The sequence below is a fragment of the Triticum aestivum genome, chromosome 1D, assembly GCF_018294505.1.
Source record: "Triticum aestivum cultivar Chinese Spring chromosome 1D, IWGSC CS RefSeq v2.1, whole genome shotgun sequence".
Classification (NCBI taxonomy): domain Eukaryota; kingdom Viridiplantae; phylum Streptophyta; class Magnoliopsida; order Poales; family Poaceae; genus Triticum; species Triticum aestivum.
The window spans coordinates 272,729,552-272,744,504 of record NC_057796.1 but is presented as its reverse complement, the minus strand read 5'-3'; the positions used below and the strand labels follow the sequence as shown (position 1 = coordinate 272,744,504).

General features: G+C 47.7%; 1 protein-coding gene and 1 long non-coding RNA gene across 2 annotated transcripts; one reads left to right on the top strand and one right to left on the bottom strand.

Moving 5' to 3' along the window:
• Positions 1–5,473: 5,473 nt before the first annotated feature.
• Positions 5,474–8,022, bottom strand: LOC123181433 (NAC domain-containing protein 96). The gene is made up of 3 exons (XM_044593693.1): positions 7,357–8,022; positions 6,073–6,792; positions 5,474–5,970 (listed from the first exon to the last, which is right to left on the bottom strand). The coding sequence occupies exons 1-3, from the start codon at positions 7,511–7,513 to the stop codon at positions 5,846–5,848; spliced, it is 1,002 nt and encodes a 333-aa protein (XP_044449628.1). The 5' UTR covers positions 7,514–8,022; the 3' UTR covers positions 5,474–5,845.
• Positions 8,023–9,915: 1,893 nt separating this feature from the next.
• LOC123168396 (uncharacterized) lies at positions 9,916–13,544 on the top strand. The gene is made up of 2 exons (XR_006484307.1): positions 9,916–10,097; positions 13,116–13,544. It is a non-coding gene; the product is annotated as an uncharacterized lncRNA (long non-coding RNA).
• Positions 13,545–14,953: the final 1,409 nt, after the last annotated feature.

The following is a 14,953-nucleotide window of genomic DNA, read 5'->3' as shown; positions in this document are numbered from 1 at the left end:
GATGTAAGTTAGCATGAACTATTATTGTTGACATTACCCTTGAGGTAAAAAGTGGGGGGGGGGCGAAACTATAAGCCCCTATCTTTCTCTGTGTCCGATTGAGACTCCGTAACCACAAGTATTGCATGAGTGTTAGCAATTATGAAAGACTAAATGATAGTTGAGTATGTGGACTTGCTAGAAAGCTCTGACATAGACTCTTTCTGATGTTATGATAAATTGCAATTGCTTCAATGACTGAGATTATAGTTTGTTAGTTCTCAATAAAGTTTCTGATTCATACTTTGCGTTGTGAATAGATTATTACTTGAACATAAGAAATCATATGACAATATCTATATATGTTGCTGTTATGAGAATAATCATGTTGCCCTCATGTCCGTATTTTATTTTATCGACACCTCTACCTCTAAACATGTGGACATATTTATTGTTATCGGCTTCCGTTTGAGGACAAGTGAGGTCTAAGCTTGGGGGAGTTGATACGTCCATTTTGCATCATGCTTTTATATCGATATTTATTGCATTATGGGCTGTTATTACACATTATGTCACAATACTTATGCCTATTTTCTCTTATTTTACAAGGTTTACATAAGGAGGGAGAATGCCGGCAGCTGGAATTCTGGGCTGGAAAAGGAGCAAATATTAGAGACCTATTCTGCACAACTCCAAAAGTCCTGAAACTCCACGAAAGTTATTTTTGGAAATAATAAAAAGTATTGAGCGGAAGAAGTACGTCAGTGGGGGCCCCACCTGGCCACGAGGGTGGGGGCGCGCCCTACCCCCTGGGCGCGCCCCCCTGCCTCGTGGGCCCCCTGTTGGCCCTCCGGTGCCCATCTTCTGGTATATGAAGTCTTTCGTCCGAAGAAAAATCATAAGAAAGCTTTCGGGACGAGACTCCGCCGCCACGAGGCGGAACCTTGGCGGAACCAATCTAGGGCTCCGGCAGAGCTGTTCTACCGGGGACACTTCCCTCCGGGAGGGGGAAATCATCACCATCGTCATCACCAACGCTCCTCTCATCGGGAGAGGGCAATCTCCATCAACATCTTCACCAGCACCATCTCCTCTCAAACCCTAGTTCATCTCTTGTATCCCATTCTTGTCTCTAAGTCTGGGATTGGTACCTGTAGGTTGCTAGTAGTGTTGATTACTCCTTGTAGTTGATGCTAGTTGGTTTATTTGGTGGAAGATCATATGTTCAGATCCTATATGCATATTAATACTCCTCTGATTATGAACATGAATATGCTTTGTGAGTAGTTACGTTTGTTCCTGAGGACATGGGAGAAGTCTTGCTATTATTAGTCATGTGAATTTGGTATTCGTTCGATATTTTGATGAGATGTATGTTGTGTATCCTCTAGTGGTGTTATGTGAACGTCGACTACATAACACTTCACCATTATTTGGGCCTAGAGGAAGGCATTGGGAAGTAATAAGTAGATGATGGGTTGCTAGAGTGACAGAAGCTTAAACCCTAGTTTATGCGTTGCTTCGTAAGGGGCTGATTTGGATCCATATGTTTCATGCTATGGTTAGGTTTACCTTAATACTTTTGTTGTAGTTGCGGATGCTTGAAATAGAGGTTAATCATAAGTGGGATGCTTGTTCAAGTAAGAACATCACCCAAGCACCGGTCCACCCACATATCAAATCATCAAAGTACCGAAAGCGAATCATATGAACGTGATGAAAACTAGCTTGACGATAATTCCCATGTGTCCTCGGGAGCGCTTTCCTTTATATAAGAGTTTGTCCAGGCTTGTCCTTTGCTACAAAAAGGATTGGGCCACCTTGCTGCACTTTATTTACTTTTGTTACTTGTTGCTCGTTACAAATTATCCTATCACAAAACTGTCTGTTACCTATTATTTCAGTGCTTGCAGAGAATACCTTGCTGAAAACCGCTTATCATTTCCTTCTGCTCCTCGTTGGGTTCGACACTCTTACTTATCGAAAGGACTACGATAGATCCCTATACTTGTGGGTCATCACATACCTAGTGCATCGGGTCCAATGAAAATCTTTTGTGACAATACTGGTGCAATTGCCTTGGCAAAGGAATCCAGATTTCACAAGAGAACCAAGCACTTCAAGAGACGCTTCAATTCTATCCGCGACAAAGTCAAGGAGGGAGACATAGAGATTTGCAAGATACATACGGATCTAAATGTTGCAGACCCGTTGACTAAGCCTCTCTCACGAGCAAAACATGATCAGCACCAAGACTCCATGGGTGTTAGAATCATTACTGTATAATCTAGATTATTGACTCTAGTGCAAGTGGGATACTGACGAAAATATTACCTAGAGGCAATAATAAAGTTGTTATTTATATTTCCTTATATCATGATAAATGTTTATTATTCATGCTAGAATAGTATTAACCGGAAACTTAGTACATGTGTGAATACATAGACAAACAGAGTGTCACTAATATGCCTCTACTTGACTAGCTCGTTGAATCAAAGATGGTTAAGTTTCCTAGCCATAGACATGAGTTGTCATTTGATTAACGGAATCACATTATTAGAGAATGATGTTATTGACTTGACCCATTCCGTTAGCTTAGCACTTGATCGTTTAGTATGTTGCTGTTGCTTTCTTCATGACTTATACATGTTCCTATGACTATGAGATTATGCAACTCCCGAATACTGGAGGAACACTTTGTGTGCCACCAAACGTCACAACGTAACTGGGTGATTATAAAGGTGCTCTACAGGTGTCTCCAATGGTACTTGTTGAGTTGGCATAGATCGAGATTAGGATTTGTCACTCCGATTGTCGGAGAGGTATCTCTGGGCCCTCTCGGTAATGCACATCACTATAAGCCTTGCAAGCAATGTGACTAATGAGTTAGTTGCGGGATGATGCATTACGGAACGAGTAAAGAGACTTGCCGGTAACGAGATTGAACTAGGTATTGAGATACTGACGATCGAATCTCGGGCAAGTAACATACCGATGACAAAGGGAACAACGTATGTAGTTATGCGGTTTGACCGATAAAGATCTTCGTAGAATATGTGGGAGCCAATATGAGCATCCAGGTTCCGCTATTGGTTATTGACCGGAGACGTGTCTCGGTCATGTCTACATAGTTCTCGAACCCGTAGGGTCCGCACGCTTAACGTTCAGTGACGATCGGTATTATGAGTTTATGTGTTTTGATGTACCGAAGGTAGTTCGGAGTCCCAGATATGATCACGAACATGACGAGGAGTCTCGAAATAGTCAAGAAATAAAGATCGATATATTGGATGGCTATGTTTGGACATCGGAATGGTTCCGGGTGAGTTCGGGCATTTACCGGAGTACCGGGAGGTTACCGGAACCCCTCGGGGAGTCAATGGGCCTTAATGGGCCATAGTGGAAAGGAGGAGGAGGCGGCCAAGGTGGGGGCACGCCCCCCAAGCCCAATCCGAATTGGGAGGGGGGCCGACCCCCCTTTCCTTCTCTTCTTCTTCCCCTTCCTTCCCTCTCCTACTCCAACTAGGGAAGGGGGAATCCTACTCCCACCGGGAGTAGGACTCCCCCCTTGGGCGCGCCTAGGAGGCCGACCCTCTCCCCCTCCTCCACTCCTTTATATACGGGGGAGGGGGCACCCCATAGACACACAAGTTGATCATTGATCTCTTAGCCGTGTGCGGTGCCCCCTCCACCATAGTCCACCTCGGTCATATCGGTGTAGTGCTTAGGCGAAGCCCTGCGTCGGTAACTTCATCAACACCGTCATCACACTGTCGTGCTGACGAAGCTCTCCCTCGACACTTAGCTGGATCAAGAGTTCGTGGGACGTCATCGAGCTGAACGTGTGCTGATCGCGGAGGTGCTGTGCTTTCGGTACTAGGATCAGTTGAATCGCGAAGACGTTCGACTACATCAACCGCGTCACTTGACGCTTCCGCTTACGGTCTACGAGGGTATGTAGAAAACACTCTCCCCTCTCGTTGCTATGCATCACCATGATCTTGCATGTGCGTAGGATTTTTTTTGAAATTACTGCGTTCCCCAACAGTTCTCCGACATAAAAGCCGACTGGGTGGCTCGTCGAGCCCACCGGATATGAGCCAAGCAATGCTCTGCTCCACCACCCTTGACGATCAGGCTGCTGCAGGCCAGCTCGCGGATGCAGAAGTTTCAAGCCGGCGCGCCATTCAGCATCTCGCCGCTCCAAGCCAGCTCGCCGAGGAGTGGCAAGTTGCTCCAGGCCGGCACGCGGGGGAGCATGGCGGCACAGGCATTGTGGCTGCCGTGGACGACGCCGTGTCATATCGCTCCTCCCGTACCTGGGGCTGTGCCATCCGCCGTCAAAGAACGGTAACCGCGCTCTACCATCGGAGAAAGAAGTCGGCTTCACGGAGATGGACGAAAAGGTGGCCAGTGCGTTCGCGCCCACTGCCATCATCGATGAGAAGTCGAACACGGGAGGCCGCTGCCGGTTGCGTCCCATGAAGGCCACCACCGAGGCGACGCCGACGTAGACAGCCGGTGTCTTGCCAAGTCGTAGGCCATCGTCGTCCCCTTCCCCTCCGGCGGAAGCACATCGTGGCGCTTCTACTCCGATGAGCGGCGCTGCCGAACATGGGGAAGTGAGCCGTCCTTTGCGCTGAAGCATATACCTCTAGGGCTCACGGCAGTACGGCGAGCGGGCTGCTGGACATGAGGAAGACAATGGAGATCCGCTGCGGCCGACTGTAGACTAGTCAAGTGTATCTGTGTCGTGCGCATGGATATCCGCCGGTGCCGGCCAACTAGTTTTACCTTAGTCAGGTATAGATTTTAGTTAAAAGTTGTCCAAACTGTAATGAATGTCGTTCGGTTTATATGAAATCTGTCGTGTTTGCACGAATTTCGTGTGGTTGGTTTAAATAGTCGTTGAAATGTATGCGGGCAGCATTAGATGACCGTCTTCCGCATCCTTGTCCATAGACACGTCCTTCCCTGTCCGTGGACGGATGGGGGAGAGGGGTGGATTTACGGGTCGGCATTGGAGATGCCGTAATATGTTACTAGTTATGCTTCTAAATATAAGACATTTTTATCTCTAGTAACAGAGGTAGTATCTCTTAATCTTTATCTCTAGTAGTAATCAAATACCATGAGTAAATGTATGATGAGAGGTATTGTTGCTAAGTGATCATCTCTTAATTAAGAGAATGCAAAGCTTTTTTCAAGTTTCTCTTTCATCCACCTCATCAGTTTCCCATGTAGTCCTTCTCTCTCTCTCTTTTTTTTTGACAAGCATGTAGTCCTTCTCTCTGTTCCTGTTGCCTGAGTCAACCAAACAAAACTAGCAAAAGTCCCGTTGCATTGCATCCACAATGTAGTGTAACCTCATTACGTCACCGTTTGCATTAACGTAACCCTAACCAAACATGTCCACAGGAATCAAATGAGATTCACGACCCTGTGCATCAACCAATGCATAGATGATGTATCCTCCATTTTCTAAAGAAGGTTATATTGTATAATATATTAATATTAATAGCCATGGGGAATTTTACATCGCCCGAAATGGGAGCACAACATATATATTGCTGCGTAAATTGCAGCAGCAGCAGCAGCTAGTACAGAGACTGAATCACAGTAAAGAAAGAGATGGAAGTGTCGTGCCACAGCGAGAGAAGACAGTGCTAAAATAGGCCGTCACTCCGAGTACAAGACACACACACACACACATGCGTAGCAATACTACGTACTCTTACATATACGGTATACGACCCGTACACTGGCTGAAAATATACCGCCGTTGCCGAGAGCAATTAGGTTTCTGCAATTATTTCCTCTGTTGCCGAAATTACTACGATCTTTTCTTGGGTGTGAAACGAGAGCTTCAGTAGACCACCATGTTGTTTTCGTCCAAGGACGAGAAAAACGCCGCCAGGTCGTCGCTGGCCTCCCTGCACAGCATCGGGGCGGCGGCGTTCGGTGCCACCGGGTTCCAGAGCTCCGCCGCGCCTGCAGAAGGACATGCATATGATATGCATTGAGAACTCGCGCAAAATGGCGACGGGGGATTCAAGAATTGATCGAGCTCGTGAAGCAGAGCAGTGCACGTACCGGCCGTGGTGGAGAAGGCGTTGTTGGTGCAGAGCGGCAAGGTGTCCCATCTGAGCTCGTGGTCCGAGACCACGCCCATGTCGTCGAAGAAAGGCATGTGCGCCTGCGTCGTCTCGCCTGCGCCGGCGAGGTCGCCGTCGATGAAGAATGTGGCGGCGGCGTCCTGCTGCGGGAACCCCAGAGGCGCGCCCATCCCGGACACCACCTCCCCTCCGTACAGGGGAGAGGGGGAGCTGTGAAGCTGGAAGGCGTTGCCGACGATGTCGAGGCGCGGAGGGCTGGGCGTGAGGGAGCTCAGCTGCTGGTCCGTGGTGACCAGGGAGGAGCTGCTCCCGACCTTGCTCATCTGCTGGTGGCCCGGCCTCGCCTTGGCAGCCGCGTCGCCGTGCAGGAGGCCGGCCTCGGTGCGCTTGATGACGCGGCAGAGCGCGTAGGCGCCGATGAAGTTGGAGGCGCCGTGGAGGAGGTCCTGGCAGAGGCGGTACTCGTGCATGACCCAGTCGGTGCGCTCGCCGCCGGGGGCCCTGCCCTTGTAGAACACCAGCGTCTTCCTGACGCCGCACACGGCGGCGCCGTCGCACGACACCTTGCGGTCCTTGCCGGTGGCCTTCCAGTACCCCGTGGTGGTGGCCCGGTTGGTCCGCGACCCGTTGGGGTACTTGCGGTCCCGCGGCACGAAGAAGAACCACTCCAGATCCCTCTTGGGCAGGAACGACTTCTCTGAAGAATGATCAAACACACACAACTCTGAATCTTAGCATTCTCATTCTCATTCCAGTTTGTATAGTTGAGTGCAGAGAAGGTTAGGAATGCCAGAGTTAACTGCGTACTGATTACTGTAATTGGCTGTTGAGAATATTCCAAAAGCGAGAGGGGTGACTGGCTTTACTAATTTATTTCTTGTGGTGATTTGGAGAACAAGTTTCTTTGGGAAAAGGCGGGAAAATGACTCATCTGCAACCGGCCTAAGTTATGGAGAATATATGAGGCGAGATGCCTCTTCCACAAAGTCCCTTTTCGTGTATGCTGGCTAGCTAGCAAGCAATTTGGAGGGCAGATTCTTTTTCTAAAAGAATTATGCTATTCGAGGATGATTGCAAATTATTACTTATCAAATAAATTGTCTATTCAGGGGGAAAGGAGAGGTGAACACCATGCGGTTTGACATAGCTAAAATTCAACTCTCTCTCTCGCACACTTTTTTTGTCGGCCGAAGCATGAATGAACGTGTGGCATGTTGAAATACAGAATGAATCGGATAGAAGATGCACGTTATGTATGTACCTGGCAACTCCCATGGCTCGCACTTGTAGAGGTCGATGACGGGGATGACCTCGAGCTCGATCTTGAGGTTGTCGACCCTCCGCTTGAGGTAGTAGCCGACGAGCTCGTCGTCGGTGGGGTGGAACCTGAAGCCGGGCGGCAGAGTCATGGTGCCCATGCTCGTTGCTTGCTTGTGTGAAACTTGCAGCCAATTCAAATATCTTGGGCAGTTCGATCCAACAGTAACCCAGCCCAACCCAGGACCAGGAGGAGCAGATGATGCTAGCTAATAACTGTGTGTATGTATGTATATATATAGCGTCAACTGCCGATCACAAATACTTGAGGCAGGACTAGAGATCTAGAATCCAGGTGAAGGAATGGAGTCAGGTGGAGAGGAGGCCGTATCGGTTGAAGATTTGGAAGATCCAGAAGTAGAAGCTCTTGTTGGCGATGAATACGGTGTAGCAGCCTCCAGGATTCACGCTCATTATCCTCCGGTCACGAGCTCCAGAGACTTGATGGAACAGGAATGGTGGCCAACTAACAGGGCGCTAGCTAAAGAGCTTGATTGATTGTGAGGATCGGTCAAGCGCACGGTGAGTAAGAAGGTGGAGCTAGCTAGAGATGTTGGCGGCGGGAGGAAGGCGGGGATGGCCGGAGGAGGAGGAGGAGGAGGAGGAGGAGGCGCTGGATTGGGGAGGGAGGAAGTGAAGGGCGTGGTGCCGTTTATATAGAGGAGGGAAAGGGTTTGAGACTTGCGAGGCGAGAAGGTCGTCCGAGGCACGCCATTCCAAAACCCCCGCCGGCGCTTGTCGTGCCCGCAAGCCGCCGCCAAACCGTCCCGCAATCCGCACTTCTTTTCCCGTTTCATTTCCTTTCGCTGCTTGCTCGGGCAATTCACCACTAACTAAAACGTGTCTGGCCGTTCCGTTCCGTGTGCAGGGCGTATCGTGGCGATGCGTTATTCTTCTTCTGAATCGCGAGGCGCGGCAGGCGGCGGCAAGGTTCGAAAGTGCCGTTTTGTTTCATACTGTACGTGCTTTGGTTTTGAATATGGGTTCACTCCGCTGTCACCAAGATCCGTGCTTAGCCCCCTTCGGTTCAGCTGATTAACTAAGTTTATCATCATCATCAGCCGCGTACCGGTTTTCAGAATTCCTTTTTTTTTGCGGGGGCCGGTTTTCAGAATTCAGGTAGGCTCCCAGAACTTACCGCTACTCTGTTTTCCAGCTCATGTGTTCATGCTCTCCTGTCCTCTGGTACTACAGTTAATTAGTGGTGATGCAGGATTCTTGTCCAGTGACATGCAACATATACTAGAGTTAATTAGCGACCTTAATTGACCTTCACACACATGTGTGGATTCTGAATTGACGTGCATTACGCACAGCTGATTCCCCTCTTTTAGTACCAGTAGTTGGCTCTTGTCTGCCCCCAAACGTGCGAGGCTGCAGGGGCGAGATGCAGGTCGCCGCCTGCAAAAACGGTTTTTTGTTTCTATGCTGTACTGGACTGAAGCGTCGGAAAGTTCACGGAAGGAGCCGACTGAGTTTTGGGCGCAAATCGCATCAGGACAACACGAGGTGCACAATCATCAAGAACTGATTCAGTGTCTAGTGTCTGATTTAAAAGTGACAGACACGTCACGGTCTCTCTTTGGGACCTGCTCTTGGTTTGCACCGGACTGTAAAGTGTCATACATGACATGACAAGCAGCTGCTCCTATCAGGATGAAAAAGTACATGTGAATCCTAAGTCAGAATTATTCTGGAACCAGCAGCCAGCTAAACACACAGTATGCTTTTAAGTGTATCGATGATTCGTATGTACTGTACGTGCGTGTAAAATTATCACACATGTTGCAGTTGGAGCCAGATGTCGCCTTTCAGACAGCTTTGGGGGCAGTCATTTTTTCCAGATGACCTGAATGTTGAAACTTAACCTAGTTCTACCGACAGACCTACTGCCTGTGCACTGAACATGTTCAAAATCAATAACACGGGAACGGGCCTACGGAGAATTTTGGCATCTTGACTAGCTGCATACACACACATACATACATATCTCCACGTGCATCGACCGATCGACACGTTCCTCGACATGTTTGAACACTTAGGTTTTCGACATGGCACCATCACCGCGAGCTCACTATCATCAAGGTCTGATCAGCTCCAGATTAAGCGAGGCCCTAAACATGAAACAATTTAATTGATAAAGCGACTGTACTTGGCTTAGAGAGAGAGAAAAAAAGGAAGACCATGATGTTGCTATATAGGGAAGAGGCCCTGGCCTTGTAGTCAGGGGCGGAGACAGGGAGGGGCGAGCAGGGGTCTGACCCCTGCCAATCGCTGGCCCCCCTCAACGATTTGTAGCAGGTAGTGCGTATTATATGCCTAACAGCCGTAGTTAATTACATAGTTAGCCCATTTATTTTTGACCGTAACATAAGCCCGTATATAAACAATAAATTGGACCAGCACCAAAGCGGACAAGCCCACTCAATAATCCACGTACGACGGTGTCTGGCTATTATTTTACCAGGCCCAGTGCCTAATCCATCAGTATGTACATGCGTGTTCTGCACTTTTGCTAGGGCATTCTTCGCCGCCGCCGCCGCTTGTCGTCAACGTGTCCTGCCATTGCCGCTGGCCGCTACTCGACACGACAACAACACCGTCGACCACTGATCTGCACTACGCTGTTGACGCACGGGCATAGGCGGACGGCTCGACGCAGGCGGATCAAATATGGCATCTGGGGTGAGCAGAATAGTAGTTATTACTCTCTATTTTAAAATAATTCTAGCTCTAGGTTTGTCCTAAGTAAAACTAATTTAAGTTTAATCATGTTATAGAAAAATATGGTAAGATCTACAAAATTAAATATACATAGTGTGCATATTTTTTAAAGATTATAATAAAATTATCGTGTTTCAAATATTGATATATTTTTCTATGGACTTGGTAAAACTTGAAAAGTTTAACTTAGAATAAATTTAGAGCTTTAGTTACGACTTTAATCTGCTTAATTGATGTTACGTATTTCGTATAAAAAAGTAAATTAGTCTAGTAATTATATGTCTACTTGTATTAGTCAAAGATGAAGCTGAAGACATCAACAACAAATGGGGCAAATTCCTTTTCAAATCAATTGGTTCAGTTTCAAGCTCCAACATTATTACTACTACTACTAATAATAATAATATTTTTTTATAGTTCCAAACAATAATTTTATGTATTATCATCGTTGCTATCGTGAGACTTAATACATTGTGATATTCTATCGTTTGTGTCAACAATGGTATCTCGCCCCCCTCATGTTCAAATCCTGGCTCCGCCCCTGCTTGTAGTGACATCAAGCTAAGGTTTTTTGAACTGTGACATCAAGCTAAGTCAAGTGCTGCACTTGCTTTGGCTTTGCAACCTTTTTTTTGGTAGCTGAGCTGCACTTTTTTCATTCTTGTCTCTCTCTGAAAACCACTGGCCACTGGGAGACAAATGTACTTCTCAGCCGATCTACCAGAGAAGTTGAGTGCTTCGGTCAATATAGCCTAGGGGTCACCATCTTATCACTACTTTGAGGCAGGCAGGGGTTGGTGCTCAACTACTTGCTTACCACCAGTCCCTTGACCGAATTGCCAGTGCTTAACTTCACTTGGAGGTTCGAAGATTATGAAGGTACTCCCTCCGTTCTGAATTACTTGTCTTAGATTTGTCTAGATACGGATGTATCTAGCACTAAAATGAATCTAGATACGGATGTATCTAGACAAATCCAAAACAAGTAATTCGGAATGGAGGGAGTAGTAAAAAATGCTTCATGGTGAGTACTGAGTACTCCATGACGGCAACAGGTTGTTTAAGCACACTAAACGACAAACCCTTAGCACTCGATGATCTAAACGCTTTTATATTAGTTTACAGAGGGAGTACAATTTTCTCGGTAGGGATCCAAGTGACCATGGCGCATGCCGGGGAGCTGCATGTCTTTCATTAGATACAAAGAAGAGTACCACACCAAAGAAGGCACCGTTACAAACGCCAAAGATGGCAAGACCAAATGCAAAGAGGCCATTTGTCGCCACTTAATCGGCAGTTATCTTTGTGTGTGTTTCGCTCGTACTAATGTTGAAGCAAAAGTACTTACACGGCTCGGCCCGGCCCGGCCCGCTTGCATCCCTAATTTTCATTCAACACTGTGTATCTGGTGTAGCCAGCAGAGGAAATTTGAGTAAGCACCAGTGATTAAGTCCAGCTAGCCCCCTGTCAAATGCTCCCAACTACAAATGTCTCCACAAACCAACGACACAACAACCCCCATAACGAAACAAGTGCTACCTTTGTGGCACTTTGCACTGCACGCACGCATGATTAGCTTGGGATCATTAGCTTAATATCTCGGACCGGAGCACTGTCAAGACCGGATGACGGCAGCCAAAGCCATCTGCAGGTATGAACGCCCTTAGGGGCCCATCCGAAGACCAGAGTTGCTTTAGTGAAGTATACGTAGCCGTAGGGCCAGCCTAGTTCTGAACTGCTTGACTTGGGAGGCGAATGGTTGCACGACCAAGGTCACTTTGGCATCCTCTGCCCCATCATTGCCTCATCAGCTTGCCACTAACGTCGGCTCCTTTTAATCTGATAATCCCCGGGAAACCGCCCACTTATTTTCCTGCCCATCTCCTCGTGATCTTATATAATAATTATCGAGGCATTGTTGATTGTTCCTGTTGGCCCTGATCTGACAGGGCATCGGCACCGGAATTCCGAGTTGGTATGAACACGGCTTTTCGTCTCTCATCATTCATCGGCCAATAATTTTATGTGTTGATAGTCCAGGTTAAAGCAGATGGTATAGGCTCAGGCATAGCATCGGCTCTGGGAATTGGGAATGCAAGTACAAACTATTGAATTCATAATCCAGCCAACTCATCCAAAGTCCGAACTGATGGGGAGAGGCGGGTAATATATTTCAACACTCCCCCTCACGTCTAGGCTATTTTAGTCCTTAGACGTGGGATCGATGTAGGGCGCAGAATTGTTTTTATTTAATGCTGCGTTGGCAGGGTCTTGAACTCAAAACCTCTTGGCTCTGATACCATATTGAATTCATGCTCCAGCCAACTCAGCATTAAATAAAAACAATTCTGCGGCCTACATCGATCCCATGTCTAAGGACTAAAATAACCTAGACGTGAGGGGGAGTGTTGAAATATATTGCCCGCCTCTCTCTATCAGTTCGGACTTTTGGGTTCTTGATACCTTTTTGTAGCCGAGTTGTGACTCTGGATGTAGCTGGTTGCTGCTGTACACGCGGGCGCACGGATCCACTTGTCGCAGAAGATCCTGGAGAAGAGACGGGTGTTGCCACATCAGATCCTGTGGTCGCAGGTGTGGCATGTTCTTCCACAGCCGCATCATCTGTGGCCGTAGATGATCCCGTGCTAGCCGCGCCAGGTGGGCCTGTTGGCTGCATGTGCCCGCTGCGCCTCGCAGCGATTGGCTGCATGCGCGGGCCGCTCGAGGGAGATCCTCCGCGTGAGGACGTGGCGGCTGCGGAGCGGCTCGCCCGCGCCTGGCCCTCCTGGCTGACCAGATCACGATCCGAGAAGGATATCCGCGCGTGATCCGAGGGAGATTGACGCGCAGGGGTGGCAGGCGCCGCCAAATCATCCTCGAACGCTGCGCCATCTTCGTCTTCTTCTTCTACATGAAATATAGCCTCATTTTGGACGGGATTTTGATCATTCTGACCGTTTTCTTCTCTGTTTTCTTCAGGTACCTGCATACACGGAAGACAAGAACTGGTTCCAGCAGGGATATTATCATCATGTTGGTTTGTGCAATTGTTTCCCCCCGTGATCAAAAGCTCGAAGTGTAGATGGAAGAAGAAGAATCTCTTGACGAAGGAGAGCGCCGGCATTGGGATGGAGAGATTCAAAAGGGAAAACTGATTCATCGAACACAACGTCTCGAGATATATAAACTCGGCCTGTGGGAACATCTAAGCACTTGACTCCTTTGTGCATAGGGCTATAGCCCAAAAACACACATTTTTTTGAACGAAACGCAAGTTTGCGTGTGTTGTAAGGTCTTAGGTTCGGCCAACATGCACAACCAAAGACTCGTAGAGATTTGAAATCTGGTTTTGTTCCAAACAAACGTGTGATTGGGCTTTCAAATTTGATGACTTTACTGGGTTGAATATTTATGAGATATGTGGCAGTGAGAAAAGCTTCATCTCAGAATTTTAGAGGCATGGAAGCATTGGCTAGGAGTGCTAATCCTACCTCAACAACATGACAATGTTTACGTTCAGCCGACCCGTTTTGCTGGTGAGCATGGGGACAAAAGACATGGTGAGAAATTCCAGTTTTAAAAAAAAAAGGAATTTAGTTTCTCATACTCACCACCCCAGTCGGTTTGCATAGCAAGAATTTTTGAGTCTAGTTGGCGTTCAACAAGATTTTGGAAGTTGGTAAAAACTTGAAAACATCAGATCTTTTCTTTAGCAGATAGATCCAGGTGAACTTGCTATAATCATCAATGAAACTAACATAATAAGAGAATCTACCAACTGATGTGGGAGCTGGTCCCCATACATCTGAAGAAATAAGCTGCAATGGAGCAGTGGAAACACTTGTTGATATAGGATAAGGTAACTGATGACTCTTCGCTTGCTGGCAAGCATCACAAATCGACTCAACGCTAGACTCATAAGGTAGATTATTCTTGCTAAGAACATGCTGAACTATAAATGAAAAGGGATGACCCAGACGACTATGCCACCTTGCCGAGGAAGGTTTGGTGACACTCCACGCTTGTTTATTCGACCATGATGAAGATGAAGATGATATGAGTGGATATAGGCCTCCCTCACACTTTCCTCTAAGGATGACTCTCCTCGTTGCCAAGTCCTTGATCACAAAAGAGTGAGGATAAAATATTATGAGAACATTGTTGTCAAGAGCAAAACGATGAACAGAAACAAGATTTTTGGAAGCATGTGGAACATGTAAGACATTGTTAAGATGTAGATCTTTTACGGGGGTTTTGACAATTGAATTTCCAACATGAGTAATGTCCATACCAGTTCCACTTGCCGTGTGTATCTGATCACCGTCGTGGTACCTTTCCCGCATCGTCAGCTTGTCAAGCTCCCCTGTGATATGCTCAGTGGCGCCGGAGTCGGCATACCAGTTGGTGTCGATGCCATAGTTGTTGGTGACGAGGTTGGCTGCCTTCTTTTCTTCATGATCATCATCGTACCGATGCCAGCAGGCTCTTGCCCCGCCAGCATGGAACTTGTAGCAGATTTGGCACTCAGGGTAGTCGCCCTCTTGCTGCTGCTGTTGTTGTGGTTGAGGGCGAAAACGTTGCTGATGACCACCGCCGCCACCCCCACGACTAGGGGAAGGAGAGGAGCGTTTTCCTCGACCGCGTCCTCCTCTGTTGCTTCGGCCACGGCCTCCCCTGCCGCGGGACTGCCCACGCCCTCTGTAGACGGTGTTGGCAGAGGAGCGGAATCCTGCTGGACCGTCGCCCAGCATCTCCATCCGCTGATCAAACGCAGCGATCTGTGCGAAGAGGTCGTCGACGGTGATGGAGTTTTTGAT